The sequence below is a fragment of the Procambarus clarkii genome, chromosome 59 (genome assembly GCF_040958095.1).
Source record: "Procambarus clarkii isolate CNS0578487 chromosome 59, FALCON_Pclarkii_2.0, whole genome shotgun sequence".
NCBI lineage: Eukaryota > Metazoa > Arthropoda > Malacostraca > Decapoda > Cambaridae > Procambarus > Procambarus clarkii.
Genome location: NC_091208.1, coordinates 19,198,918 through 19,214,188, shown reverse-complemented (window position 1 = coordinate 19,214,188; position 15,271 = coordinate 19,198,918). Strand labels below are relative to the sequence as shown.

General features: G+C 40.4%; 1 protein-coding gene across 6 annotated transcripts; it reads left to right on the top strand.

Annotated features, from left to right (window-relative positions):
• The first annotated feature begins 43 nt into the window (after positions 1-43).
• Positions 44-15,271, top strand: LOC123768118 (uncharacterized). 6 transcript variants are annotated; one of them, XR_011223242.1, is made up of 5 exons: positions 44-176; positions 2,390-2,554; positions 2,856-2,963; positions 8,303-8,731; positions 11,130-15,271. XR_011223242.1 is itself a non-coding variant. In XM_069306919.1 (5 exons), the coding sequence occupies exons 1-3, from the start codon at positions 2,052-2,054 to the stop codon at positions 2,825-2,827; spliced, it is 333 nt and encodes a 110-aa protein (XP_069163020.1). In that variant the 5' UTR covers positions 2,041-2,051; the 3' UTR covers positions 2,828-2,963; positions 8,303-8,731; positions 11,130-15,271. The 6 variants fall into 6 exon arrangements, 2 of the variants coding, with proteins under 2 accessions (XP_069163020.1, XP_069163021.1); XR_006774047.2 differs by lacking the exon at positions 2,856-2,963 and adding an exon at positions 1,904-2,034 and having other exon boundaries at positions 50-176; XR_011223243.1 differs by lacking the exon at positions 2,856-2,963 and adding an exon at positions 1,904-1,969 and having other exon boundaries at positions 51-176.

The window sequence follows — 15,271 nt, the reverse complement described above, 5'->3', positions numbered from 1 at the left end:
AGCTCGCTACTTTCAGCAATTTGTACCTGGCAACCCGGGCTGGGCGAGCCGGCCAGGCCAGCCAGTGGCCAGCCAGCCTCAGCCGGAGGAAGTCATGTTGTCTCTCGCTGGTGAGACGGGTGAAGGTGTCTGGATGGGTCTCTCACTGTGGTCAACACATCCGCTATTCACTCGAGGTATTCTGCTTGTTGTGTCCGCCCTCTGCCGGTCTGTTTTTCCCAGCTTCCTCACCATGAACATAATTTTGTTTCTAGGGAATTATCATCTGAAGTAATCGCTAAGCTGGTACAGTTATATAGTAAGGGGTCTGGTAGCTGAGTGGACAGCGTGCGGGACTCTTAATCGTGTGGCCCGGGTTTGATCCCTGGACCAGGCAGATAGACCAACCCGTTCTCGCAAATTCGTAAAGTCAATATTGACTTATTAACTACGTTCATAGGTGATATACTAAACATAATAGATACCCTTAAAAAGATTCATAGAAAACACCGACCTTACCTAACCTTGTTAGTATCTTAAGATAAGCATCTTATTGCTTCGTAATTACAATTATTACTTAACCTATACCTATTATAGGTTAGGTAATAATTGTAATTACGAAGCAATAAGATGCTTATCTTAAGATACTAACAAGGTTAGGTAAGGTCGGTGTTTTCTATGAATCTTTTTAAGGGTATCTATTATGTTAAGTATGTCACCTATGCACATATTTAATAAGTCAATATTGACTTATTAAATTTGCGAGAACGGGTTGGATAGACAGATGGGCGGGGTTTCTTTCACCCTGATGCCCCTGTTATCTAGCAGTAAATAGGTACCTGGGTGTTAGTCAGCTGTCACGGGCTGCTTCCTGGGGGTGGCGACCTGGTCAAGGACCGGGCCGCGGGGACACTAAGCCCCGAAATCATCTCGAGATAACCTCAAGATGAGATGGCACCTCTTTTTCCTCACTGGTTCTATTCTGCCTTTCCTTCTGTATCTCATTCTCCAGTGTGTACTGGAGAATGTGTGCAAATCGCCTACTGTGCAAATTTGGGACCTTGCCCTCCAGTATCTTCCATGTATATATTCTTTGATACTTTTCTCGTCTCCTTTCCAGAGTACATTTTTACATTTTGAGAGCTTTGAGATTGTAAATTCAGTAGAATTCCTGGTTGCAATTCTTATACCATGTCGTAGCTCAGTCGATTAAGGCAGCGTCTGGGATGCTCTTGGACGCAGGTTCGAATCCTCGTTACGGCCCTTGTGGATTTGTCCCAATTTATTTATTTATTTATATATATATACAAGAAGGTACATTGGGATTGTGAGGATACATAGTATAGTACAGTACTGTAATTACATTCTTGTAAAGCCACTAGTACGCGCAGTGTTTCGGGCAGGTTCTTAATTAATCTGAAATTTTAATTCCTAAATAAAATATTAATATGAAATTCCTTAATCTGAAATGTTTATCTGAAACTAATAATTTATGTCTAGATCAGCCCCATCATGTCTGGTCTGCAGGCCCTGAACTATTTTACAAAATTATGATTATTACTATGAATTATTAACTACCATAGTGCAATACAGTATTGTAAGTGTGAATTGTGTGTGTAGGAACTTTATACTTTTCAGTCAGCCACTAAAAATGGCAAATCTACAATGGTTTCCTGTTTGTTCTTGAATGTGACCAGACTAACCTGTCAGAGGTGAACTAAATAGCTTAAAATGGGCTGAAAATTTGCTAACATTTTGAGATCTAGGTATGTACTGGACATGCTGTTCTGCTTCATTATGTAAGGGACAGTGTTTGTGATATCTTTGACACTGAAAGATAGCGTTAAAGATTGACGTTGCCATTGCTAAATTATTTGAACATTTCAAACCTAGACAATACTGTTGTGGAACTCTTGCCTTTCAGGAGAGCCAAATGATAGCCTAGAGAAACTGTAGATCTATATCGCATGCCTACAGGCTCGAGCCACATGTAAGTTTACCATCTGGCTCCAGGTCGGGCTCGGGGAGTAGAAGAACTCTCAAAACCCTCCCCAGGTATGCTCCAGGTATTGATGAGGAAATTTAACAGCACCAGAGCTGTAGAACTTGTACATGAAAATATTCTTGCCAATGTACTAGATATTGCCCAAGGTATGAAACTGCACGCGATGCTCATGTCATGGACTGGTGCCAACATCAGTGCAGTCTGTTACATTGACATGGTATGTAAGGCTCGAGGACGATAGTGCCTGAAACGCACTACATATTAGTGACTTTGTGCATTGTACTTGCCTATGTATAATTCCTGTTTATGTATCGTATACTGTGTATGTAGAGTTGTGTAAATAAATTACTTTCTTTTATTATTCTTTATTTATTATTCTTTATTATTTTATAATTCTTGTTCTAGGGTTATCATGGCAAATCCGATGACTTGAGCCACAACTGTACACAGGTTATGGAACACAACCCAAGCGGTCATAATGACCCTCATCGGAGGATGTCGACAACACACGGCCCAACTGTGAAAGTGACTACCCATGCCAAGGTGTTGCTACCATTTCTCTCGCTCAAGGTAAGAAGTGCCGGGTATGTTGAAAACTAAGTAATTTTGTGATTGCTGTTCCATAAGGAAGAGATCAATCGATGAACAAAAGTGCAGTACGAGGGTCTAGTTATTGGGATTGAGGTGTCAAGCACAATATTGCACTTTGTATACTGAATAATAATAATGTAAACGACTAGTGATAGTGGCTTATGAGACCCTTAAAATTCACGAATTCCACCACAAGGCTCTTATTATTTGGATCACTTGCCTTAACCCTTCCAGGACGCAACTGTTAAATAATTGCGTTATTTATTGCGATATGGTCCAGGACGGACCGAAACGTCGTCGTTCCTTCAACTTCTAGTGTGTGGTCTGGTCAACATACTTCAGCCACGTTATTGTGACTCATCACCTGCTTATTGCGATACACAAACAGGTAATATCTCAGTGATGTGAAACAAAAATTGTTCTAATTCTTTGTTTTAACATTGTTAATTAGCATTCAGGAAGCATGAAAATCTAAGTAAACAGTCTAACTCTTGCAGCTTAGCTGTAGTGGCCTGAGAAGTAGTTGCTAAACATGGACCTCATCTTTTTACTAAGTAGTACAGTTGGGTGCATTCTAGACTCAATCGGGAACAAATCCACAAAGGCCGTGACGAGGATTCGAACCTGCGTCCGGGAGCATCCCAGACACTGCCTTAATCGACTGAGCTACGACAGGGTTAAAAGGGTTGAAACTGAAGTTCTACTGAACTTACTGGATCCCGTAGCCTCTCTGAGGTACAAAGGTATTTGTTCATTTGATGCATCACGTTAGTGTGATCTCTGTGTGTGATCTCAATCGGGAAATTCGGGTAGGAAGGCATTGGTTGGACACACTTCCTATTGTATAATGCCTCTGTTCATCTAGCAGTACTGTAATTAGGTACGTAGGAGTTAGTAATCCGTTGTGTGGCTGCATCCTGGGAAGGGTCAGTAGTTTGACCTTGGGTGGACCTCGAAATAGGCCTAATGTTCACTGGCTGCCTGTCCCTAATAAAACCCTACCTCAACTTGTGGAAGTTGAGTGAGATACTGTACATGCAAGATACTGAAAGGTCAGGGCCTTGAAATGCACTGCAAAATTGCAACATTCTGGAGCAAAAGTTAAATAGGAATTGCAGAATATCCCTAGTAATGAGTACAGGTGCTATAGGCACAACTAAAAAACACTGTACGAGTATCAGAGGTTCAAGCTGCTTCAGTCTCCACCCAACAAAGAAGACATTACCTTTAACAAAACTGTTAAAAAATAGTTTGATAAGGTCTTGCAGAAAGTGCCGAACTAGCCTGTCCTGTAATGGATAATGTGCACTTGTGGGCTGCTCAAAGCAACTGCCTTCTAGATAGTTATCACATGTCAAGCTTGGACCCTAAGCTGGGTTTCAAGTAGAACTCAGAACCCACTCCAGGTATACATGTCATTACAGCCAATCTCGGATGCGTGAATGTCATTATGAAGTACAGTACAGTACAATTAATCACAAAAGGAAATGATCTAAACAATCCAATGACTAGTATAAATTGGTGGTATTTGACTTTGCATTCTCAGTGATTTGGATGAAACATAGATGCCATTGCATAGTACCACTACGCGAAGTTTAATAAAGACCCTGAAGCTTGAGAACTATAATAAAAACTTGACTGCATGTTCTTTGAAGGTAGTCTTGGTAGTGATTGGAACCTTCACTGCCGAGATTGTTACAATGCAACCACTACATTTCATTTTGTTAGGTATGCAAATGAGTCTACTTATTACAATTCAACCAAGCAGAGCGAAACTTTAACAGAAAACAAATTAATTCTTTGGACATGTGCTTACTAACACAGGCTTTCTCCATTCCCTAAGCAGATTGCCAACATAAAGAATGCAGCACCTTCAACATGCCATTTAAGTACAGTACATAGTTTTCTGGGAATGGCTAACTACTAACTCTATTCTAGATTTCACTGCCAAAACACCCAAGCACACAAATGGCGGCCGAAAACAGAGCAGTAAACGGCCAAGCAGAGGCAGAACCCAAGAAACTTGTGGAAGGTAGCCCCAAGGGCAGTACTTACTGGGCACCTAGGGAAGGGAACCCTAGACGCATGCAGCCCGAGTACTGAAGACATTCTCCTGGCTCGCGCACCACCTAGAAGTCAGAGCCAGAGCACACGACCTCTGCCTATAGCATCAGCCTCAGAACTGGGGTGTGGATTGCCAGCATGGGGGTCTGGAGCTCTCCCTTCCCCCTCCCGGGGAGGGGGGAGATGCACAGACAGCGGCTTGGGCGACGTGTGACGTCATGCTCGTTTGTTTGGGGAGTTCTATCCATTTGTTTGGCTTTTTGTAGCAATTTTCTCCAGAATAGGGGGTTTGTTTTGGAACACTTACCCCTCTGGGTGCCTGACCTGGTCAATGGCAGACATAGAATGCTTCCAACCACACAGGGGGTTTCTATAGACTATTGCTCTTGGTGCCTTTCTGAGGGGGGCCAGGTTCTGGCTCGTGGTCCCGGTAGCCTGACAGAACTTAATACACGTGACTGATGCCAAAGTCTGACATTAGCATATCAGCCTGGATAGCTCTGTGGAGCCTCCGGGTCTCGACTAGAAAATGGTGTTTCATTACATTCAACGCTGGTTTTTTGGCTTTTGCTGGATAGGTGTGCTATGCCAAGTACTGTCACCTCGCATCATGCGATGCTGGCAGAGCCTCTCCGGCATGTGTTCAGGGTCGATGCTTCCTCAGCCCCATTTTGCAAGCTTTCTTGGGCACTGTTTCACCTTCAGCCTGCTCATGTGCCACTTAGACCTGTTTGATCTTTGGACAGTGTTCTTCCCTGTTGATTACCGTATTTGCTAGCGTACAAGACGCATTTTTTTGTAATGTATCAAAAAATTGCCATGCGTCTAATGCAGCCGTATTACGGATGCGAGACCAAGCGCCATAGGCTTAGGGAGCCAAATTAGCGTGCTGGGCATGTTTGCTAGGCAAAAGTCTTTGGCTCGTTTTCAATATTTTATTATTACCAAATTATTACAGTAAATTTAGTAATAAAATATTGAAAACAAGCAGTTATCAGTCTGTTACCATACTAAGGGAAAATTGGTTAAGATATACATTGGTAGTTATGAAGGAAGCTTGCATCATCATTCCACCTTACTCAACATGTATAATCCACACCTGATATGTCATACATTATTTAACGACTGTTACCTTTAAGGAACTTTTAATCATTATATAAATAGAAAAATGCTCCTAGAAATTTGAAATGAATGTTACATTTACCATCCGCTGTTGGCCATTTGCAATTGATGAATGACTACAAAACCACAGCGCTGTAATGATGTGCCGCCCTGGTGGCCTGATGCGGAAACAAAACATTTCATCCTGAAATAAGTCATGAGTTGGGGTTACAGAATCCACTTTTAAATATCTTTCAATAAATGTACGATGAAACGTACTGAAATACTTTTTTTCCACGAAATATTCTTTATAAAATAGGGGTGCATCCTATGCAAGGGTGCATCTTTTATGCCAGCAAATATGGTACCTGTTGAAGATTCCGGGGATTAATGTGCCAGTGGCCCAGTCTCTGTCCAGGCCTCCTTGTTGCTGGTCTGATCAACCAGGCTGTTTGATGTTACTGCTTGCAGCCTGAGGTACGAGCTGCAGCTTGGTTGATCAGGTATCTTTTTGAAGGGGCTTGTTGAGTTCTCTTTTGAACACTACGAGAGGTCGGCCAGTTATGCCTATGTAATTACCTAAATGTAGTTACAGGATGAGTCACGCTCGTGGTGTCCTGTCTTCCCAGTACTGTCATATAACGCTTTGAATCTACTGACGGATTTGGCCTCCACTACCTTCTCGCTTAGCTTGTTCCAACAGTCTACATGTGTAGAGGTAGTGTTGAAAAGTCTTGGAGCTTTCTCTGCATGCTTATTGCATCTCTGCTCTTCAGTGGGGTTATTTTGCACATCCTGCCATTCCTACTGGTCTTGTGTGATGTTATATTTATGTGCAGATTTGGAACCAGTCCTTCTAATAAGTGTAAATTATGCATTTCTCCTGCCAGTACTCTAGTGAATAGATTTACAAATTTTAGGTGATCCAAATGTGTTTTATTTAATGGATTCTAGTGGTAAAGGATATTTGCAGGCTTGCCAGGTCTGCAATTTCTCTAGTTTAGAATGGGGCTGTTAGTGTGCAACAATATTTCACTAGAGCACTAATGTCTTGAAATGTATCATCGTTGGTGTATAAGCTATACTGTACTGTGCCTAAATCCTAAATGCTAATCTTGATCTGAAACTTCCTTGATAGTTGTAATAGAATCCATGAGCACCACACCAGAAATAAATCTCTTTGATATCCCCAGAGTCGGGCTAAATCTGTGCAAACACTTCATGCAAATAAAAGGGCCCAGTCTTTGGCACTCGCTCCCTGGTGAATTAAAAAAAATGTTCCAACCTATACCTTGTTCAAAAGTAAAACCAAAAGGTAACTAATTAATTCCTCGGTTTCCTACCATGTGCTTCAAACACTCATTGTTCTTGTACTACCCACTTACCCAATATTAGTGCTAAATACTAATTAAGTACTTCATCTCTACCAGTGTCAATCACCTCTGTCAATTTATATTGTTGATATAAAACCTTGCTACAATGTACTTTTTCACCTTGCCTAATATGTTAGATTAAGGACTTGTCCGAAACGCTCTGCATGTTAGTGGCTTTGCAAGAATGTAAAACTATCACACTAATGTAATCTCGCCAACCCATTGTGCCTTCTTGTAAATAAATTATTATAATAAATATTTAAGTGTGAAAATGAAACATCAGATACCCCTCAGATACTTCGTGCTGAGATTAGCTTGTACCAAATGGACAGTGATAATACAACTTAAAAATGGAATATAAAAGTGAATAGCTATTATTTAAGGTTCTGGTAGTAGTCTGGTTTATTCTACATTCGCAATTGAGAATTACAGGTTCGAATCCTGGGAAGCACAGAAATATTTGGGCCCATTTCCTATCGCCTAATGCACCTGTTCACCTAGCAGTAAGTGCATACAGTACATGATACATAATATAAAATAACACCTGTATCCTCCAGAACAATCACAAACATTTTCATGCAGTACATGTTACTTTCTGTGCATTACTGTGTATTTATTTATTTATTTATATACAAGAAGGTACATTGGGGGTTAACAGAGAACATAGAAATTAGGTTGATTTTACATTCTTGTAAAGCCACTAGCACGCATAGCGTTTCGGGCACCAAAATGCATGACTTCCAATAACTTTACAATCCTTCATAACAATGACAAACATCACCTAATACATGTTATCAATGCAAAATATGCATACAATGAATAATGCACTGAAAACCTGACAATCCATAACTTTTCTCAGCACCAATCAAATATGTGGCAAACTTCTGTAAGACCACAAAGAAGTCTGTATCCTCGGCTGACCTCTTGAACTTTACTTTTTTCCTTGATCATTAAATTAATGGTGACAACTGTGGCAACACTTTCTGAAATACCTGTAATACTCCCACATACCCAGAAAATGCAGTACCCATTTTTTGTTTCACAATTTGGGGTATTCTACAATAGCTGTGTGACAAGGTTAATGCCATCTGTCAACCACACATGACTCCACTTTCTCTGCATGGCAGGCTGTGGTCTCGCTGAAACAGGTGTCGTTTCCCTCATACTGTATATGATTTTCTTTCCTCAGAGGTGATGTGAGAGGTACGATGGATGGCGGAAAGCGGTTCACCAGGCATGGCCAGCAAGGGCAGTTCTCAGGAACATAAGGCTTGTTTTGGTTGAAACAAGAAAGGTCTAGTCATTGAAGGCAGTGAACTGTCTGTTGATAGCCAGCGAGTTACTTGTTGGAATGACGTATCTTGGAGGTGGCCAAGTTGTGTTCGTAGATGGAGTGAACATCTGCCAGTCCACTGGATTAAGGCTTGACTCTGTGGTAATACTGTAGAGGACTGGCCTATGAATTGCTGGGCAAGTGGACTTGCTGGCATGAGTACCTCAGAAGGGCACACGGGGAAAGAGCCCCGAGTGGTGTTAGGACGACGACTCGCCATGATAGAAGAACGCAGAGATTTTTGTGGTGTCCTGTGTGAAGGCGACATGTAAGGCGTTATCTGTGGTATGTATATTGGTGTATGTTTCTTGTAAATAATTACTTGTACAAACGATTCAAGTACATTTGATGGTTTTTGTCTATTGTTCAACCCTCTTCCCCTTTTTGGTTGTCTATTACTGCTCAGTTCTTGATGACTTTACCCTGATGTGGGGTTGGATCTCTGAAGACAGTGGCACAAAGACCCTATTGATAGACAAAAATGAACCCAAGAGGCCTGGCTAATTGAGGCCCCTAGCTAGAAGAGATCTTCTGTGGTAGGACTTTACCTGTGCCAACCTCGTAGCCTAAGTAGACACAGAGTACTACGTGTTTACTACAGTACTACATGCAGTACTACATCAAAACAAACATCTAGAATATATCGAAGTGAGATTTGCTCCTTTAAAACCAAACAATTGTTTAAGTCTGATAATATGCTCCTCCCAAGTGTCTGTAAATACCAATGTCATCCAAATAGGTTTTACACTTGGGAGCATCAGCTAACAAAGCATTCACGAGTCATTGAAATGTGGCAGGAGCATTTTTCAGCCTGAAAGATAATGCTTGATACTCGTAAATTCCCTAATGGGATGACAAGCTGTGATCTTTCTATCTTGGGGAGTAAGTGGAATCTGGTGATAGCCTCGTGAAAAATCAAACTTTTATACATAATGTGCATGACCTATTGATCAATGCAGTCTTCAAGTAAGGGTAAAGGAAACACGTCCACAGTAGTCAACTGATTAAGATGTCTGTACAAAGCTGTCATGTACCGTCTGGTTTTGTAATCAGGAGGCAGGGTACCTCCATGATCCCTGGCTCGGCTTTACCAATCTATTTTTCAATAGGAAGTCCACCTCTTCCTTGACAATGGCTCTCTTGTAAGAATTCATGCAATAAGGTGGTAGTCTAATAGGGGTATAGTCAGTCAGGTTATGTGAACTGATGGACATCTGTGTTGGAATCTCTAAACAGGGTCGAAAAGTCATCTAGCAACTGCTGCACCTCCTTATGTTGAGACACCTGTAAATGTTAGATCTTCTCCACCACAATATTCCCAGAGTTAGAATGGGTTAAATAGGGTTTAGTTGGATCCCCAACATGTTTTTTGTCCTGTAATCAATACATATGAATGAGAAGGATCAACAGACAAGGGGCCCTGGAACCTCGTCAGTTTCAGGTGCGCAACCATCCATTGTATCGTCCCACATGGCAGCCACTCTAATTTAACACTCCCATTTTCTCCTGAATAACATAGTGACCCTTGTATTTGTGGACCATGGAGCTACCCCCACAAAATTTCAGAACCAACACATGATCACCAGGATCAAATTCACGTAGCTTAGCTCAGTGATGTTTATCATACTTGTCCTGCACTTTTCCCAACTGTTAGAGAGCCACTGCCCTCACTTCCTTCGACCACTCGAAGTGTTTATCCACAAACTTCTTGTGGAAATTCATGACCTGTGGAAGTTTGACTACCACAAGTTTTTATGCAGACAGTTGATCACCCAAAAAATATCTCTTGAAATATCAACAAAGTACCATGGACCTTGTGTCCTAATACCAGCTCAAAAGGCGAGTAACTTAAAGATCCCTTGACTCCCTCCCGAGCTGCAAACAAAACATAAGATAAATTTTCATCCCAAGCTCAGTTAGAACTTTCACCAGCCGTTTTAATCATCTGATTCAGAGTTTGATGTCATCTTTCCAGAACTCTTGACTCTGGGTGTAATCAGTACTATCATTTTTTATTGCAGTAATGTTGAAATCAAATTCTGCTGCACTGGACCTTTTAATTGCTCTCACTTTTATCTGTTAGGGTAAGGTCCTGCTCGAAATGCTATGCATGTTGGTGGCTTTGCAAGAATGTAAGAGCAATGTTATGTACTCCAACAACCCAGTGTACCTTCTTGTATATAAATTAATACATTGTTGATTTTTTTAAGACATTGCTAATATGCGTGCGCACGTACATGTATAGCACTGATCATATGTAAATTAAGGTAGTTTCCTAATATGTACTCTCCTAATTGTGCTTGCAGAAGTCAAACTTTGGCTCTATGGGATTTGTTGACTCCCTCAGTACAAAATATTATTAAAATTAAAAACTAGCTACTATGCAACAGAAAAGAAATAAACTGGGAACTTTGGCAATCTGCTGTTAATGGTAGTTCTGTGGTCCTGGGAAGACTGTGTAGGGTTCCTTACTGGGTTTGTGTTCGAGTAAGACCTGGAAGTGATAATGCCGCCTTCATTTACCTGTCGGATAATTTTTTATTATTATTATTTATACAGTGTATACAAGAGTTCTTACATTCTTGTAAAGCCACTAACATGCATAGCATTTCGGGCAGGTCCTTAATCCTAATTTCCCTGGCATACGACCTGCTAAATCTCTCTTTTTTTTTTTAACCACCAGGTACCCATTCACTTCTGGGTGAACAGACATACAGCTAAGGATTGGCACCTAATCAGTCCTCCCTGGCCCAGGATACGAAACCAGGCCAAATTGCTCATGAAGCGCCGAGCGAGTATTTACTACTGTGCCATGAGGACTATTAATCTCATTAACTAATGGTAAAATTAGAGGTGTATAAAGTAGCATGCACTGATATTAGTTATTTACTGTTATTTTTGCCTAACCTTTTAATTCTGATATCTTGTCACATATGAATTATATAGTATTATAAATAATGGCAAAATTATTATTTTATTCTTTTATCATTGCGAATTTATTTATTACAATACAGTATATACTGTGCATACTTTAATCTTTATCTACTGCAATATATTTCACTTTTAAATATTGTTAAATATTTGTTAACCTGCTTGATTGGGTTCTGGGAGTTCATCTACTCTCCAAGCCTGGCCTGAGGCCAGGCTTGACTTTGAGAGCTTGATCCTACAGGCTGTTGCTTGGAGCGGCCCGCAGGCCCCAACATCCACCACAGCCTGGTTCATCCAGCACTTCTTGAAGAAAACTGTAGATTTTTCTTTGTCCACAGTTTTTCCGGCAATATTTCTTACACTTGCTGGGAGTATGTTGAACAACTGTGGGCCTTTGATGTTTATACAGTGTTTTCTGATTTGCCTACGGCACCCCTTCTCTTCACTGGTTATATTCTAACCTAACTGGTCGTATTTAATAGGCTGGTAAGTAATTTACATACTGAAGTGGGCTCAAATGCCCATAGTAGTAACTGCATGTGCAGATACTAATGGGGTTAGCGGCACAAAGAAATTGTATCCAAATCTTTAATAACGCCACCAACCTTGCTTATTTTTTAATGTAATTTGCAGGTATGGAGCTCTTGGGCTTGTACATTTTTAAGACCTTGGCCCTCTTGGTGGGCCTGAGCTATGTAGTGGTGGTGTAATGGTATCTGTGTGGTCCAGTAGCATTACTCCACCTTACACTTCTGTGTTATTTTATATCACTTTAAAGTTTGACACTCATTTCCTTGTATAAGCTGTGTGTCGTATAGTATTCACTTTATGCTTTAGTTTATTAAATCACACATGTCCTGACTTCCGGGACGAGCGTGTGTCTTGTTTTCCGACCATCCCCCGTGGTCACTTGTCCCTCGATAGTATTCTTGGTGACTCGGATACTTTTGATATCGTTCGCCATATGCGTTTCTGTTCTCGTATTGGCATCCTTGATGATATTTAGCGCCCTCTGATTATCCCGCACATTTGATGGTACTACATAGCCTTCCCGGTTTGGTGCCTTCTTTTGATAATTACTTACTCGTTAAATCACAAAAAGGTTGACAGGGATGTAAAACGGCTGTTGACACGAGGGGTGTACACTCATTGTTTGTGTGTTGATGACTTATTGTGATTGTCTGTGTGGCCCTCCTTGTATGTTGGGGTTCATATAAACTTGCACTCATTTATATAACTTTAAAGTGGTGTTTTTATAGTTTATTTAATGTGAAATGACACAAAGGTCCACGGGAATGTAAAACGGTTGTTGATGCAGCATGTACACCCGTGGTGTGCCTTGATAATGGTTTTGTGACTGGCCTAGTAGCAGTCTGTATACCAGTCATATCCACACAGTCAGGTATAGTTGACCCACCTGGGGCCAGATTCACGAAGCAGTTACACAAGTTCTTACGAACGTGTACATTTTTCCCCAATCTTTGACAGTTTTGGTTACATTTATTAAACAGTTTACAAGCATGAAACTTACCGATCAACTGCTGTTTTTATGAACAGCCTCCTGGTGCTTCGGAGCTCATTAATTGTTTAATAATTGTAAACAAAGCTGACAAAGATTGAGAAATGTGCAGGTTCGTAAGTGCTTGCGTAACTGCTTCGTGAATCTGGCCCCTGGTTTAAAGATCGATTAATTATCCCCATTTACCAAACATATTTGGTTAAATTGAGCTATTGATTGTACCTACTTTAGACTATTACCATATGCTTGTAGCTATTGGAATTAATTACATATCCTGGTATAGAACCTATTACAGATGCCTCTCCTAGGTAGGTAATCTCAAAATGGTTGACTTTTGCTGAATAAACAGTGTCAGCTGGGAGGGCTTGGCTTGGGTCTAAAAATAGCCAGACATGGACAATGTGCTTTCTTGTTCTATAATAAGACCCTTGTATGTCTTCTATATGCACTCTTTGGTAAATATTTTCTGTACTCCGGTCCCACCTCTCCACCATTAATCAAGTGGTGTAAAAGTTCCTGAGCTTATTGGGCTCTATCATATCCACATTTGAACCTGTGTATGGAGTCTGCCTTCACCACATCACTGCCTAGTGCATTCCATTGAACTACTGACACTGAAAAAATTATTTTAATGACTGTGGCTCATTTGGGTACTAAGTTTCTACACGTCTTCCTTTGTCTGTCTTCCACATGCTAATTTTTTTTTATCTAACCCTGTCAATTCCTCTTGAGAATTTTGTAGGTGGTGATCATGTATTTCCTAATTCTTGTCTTCCAGGGACTTTACCACCTGTAGCCTTTCCATGCAATTCATACATCTCAACTCTGGGACTAGTTTGGTGTCATACCTCTGAATTTTCTCTTAAATTTGTCGTGTTTGATTAGGTATGGATTCCAGGCTGGAGCTGCATACTTAATGATTGATTTGACATGTATGGTATATAAGGTTCTCAATGATTCCTTCAAAGGCATCTGAAATCTAGTTCTTATATTGGTCACTTTAGCATATGCTGCTGCTGATATCCTTTTGATGTGGGCTTCTGGGAACAGGTTTGGTGTTAGAAATCTCAAGATCTTTCTACCTTATTCCAGAGGGATTTCATCTCCCAAATGGCATGTTATGTTCAGCTTCCTGCTGCCTTCACCTATTTTTATTGCTTTACACTTTAAACTTTAGAAGCCATATGTTTGATCATTCCTTCAAATTGTGTAGGTCATCTTGTAGGGTCTTGCTTTCTTCCTCCATCTTTATCCTTTTCATAATTTTAGCATCATCAGCGCACACTAAGATAGTCTATACCCTCCAGAAGAACGTTTACATGTACAATATCAGACCCAAGATGGGTCCAAGTGCAGAATCCCCTGTTGGACTCCGCTGATGACATCTCATCACACTGAGGTCTATCCTCTACCTTCCACAGTAACTCACTCTTTTCTGTTGCCTAGACATTCTTGTATACACTGGAGCAACTTACCTGTTATTCCTGCATTTCTCCAATTTCTGTACCAGCCTCTTATGGAGAACTGTATCAAAGGCTTTCTGACAGTAAATGCAGTCTGCCCACCTGTCTCTTTCTTGCCAAATGTTTGTTGCCTTGTTGTCTATTAAATTTGTGTGGCTGTATTTACCATTCCATATCCCATGCTGGTGGTAAAGTTTCTCTCTCTCGATATGTTCTACAAGCATTTTCATTCCGATCTTCTCCAACTTGTGTGGTATACAAGTTAGGAAATGTTTATTTACTAGACTATGCTATAACTTTTGGGTTTATATAAATTGTGCTTATATTCTAGTGCTTACTGCAATATGATGGGCAAGCTTAAATGATTAATAGGTAAAGGAAAACATTAATTATTTAGTGAAGTTATTTACGAATTATGTAAATACTGAAGCTGTCTTAAAGGGCAATTTAGATGAGGCAACAAATGGATCAGATAGCCAGGTTGCTCCCAAACTTGATTTAGTGGTGTGCAGGTTTTCTCCAGGGCAGGACGTGGGCAGCTCGTTGCTATGACCACCCTATAATATTCGTATTTAAATTGTTGCCGAGTAGTAAGAAGTACCCTTTAGTTATGATGGTGCTACATAGCCTTCCCGGTTTGGTGCCTTCTTTTGATAATTACTTACTTAACCTTTAGTTATTTTATGCAGTATAGGAATTAAATTATTCACATGTAATTAGAAAACTAAAGTACCACCAACTATATTGATTTTATCTAGGTTAAACTATTTTATGCTGCTTGCTTTAGTAATGTGTACCTTGTGCAGTCATTCCTGTGTATTGGAAATGGAAATCTTGCTAGATTTGATTAGGGTAAGCTGTAATTACTCGTTGAACTGTGTATAATTGCTCCAATAATAAACCTTAATTTTT

Bases quoted from the DNA above. Each gene is read 5' to 3' on its own strand.
- LOC123768118 (XM_069306919.1), top strand. From the start codon at position 2,052: ATGAGGAAATTTAACAGCACCAGAGCTGTAGAACTTGTACATGAAAAT. The intron at 2,202-2,389 runs GTATGTAAGGCT...TTCTTGTTCTAG, and splicing joins CAGTCTGTTACATTGACATG to GGTTATCATGGCAAATCCGA.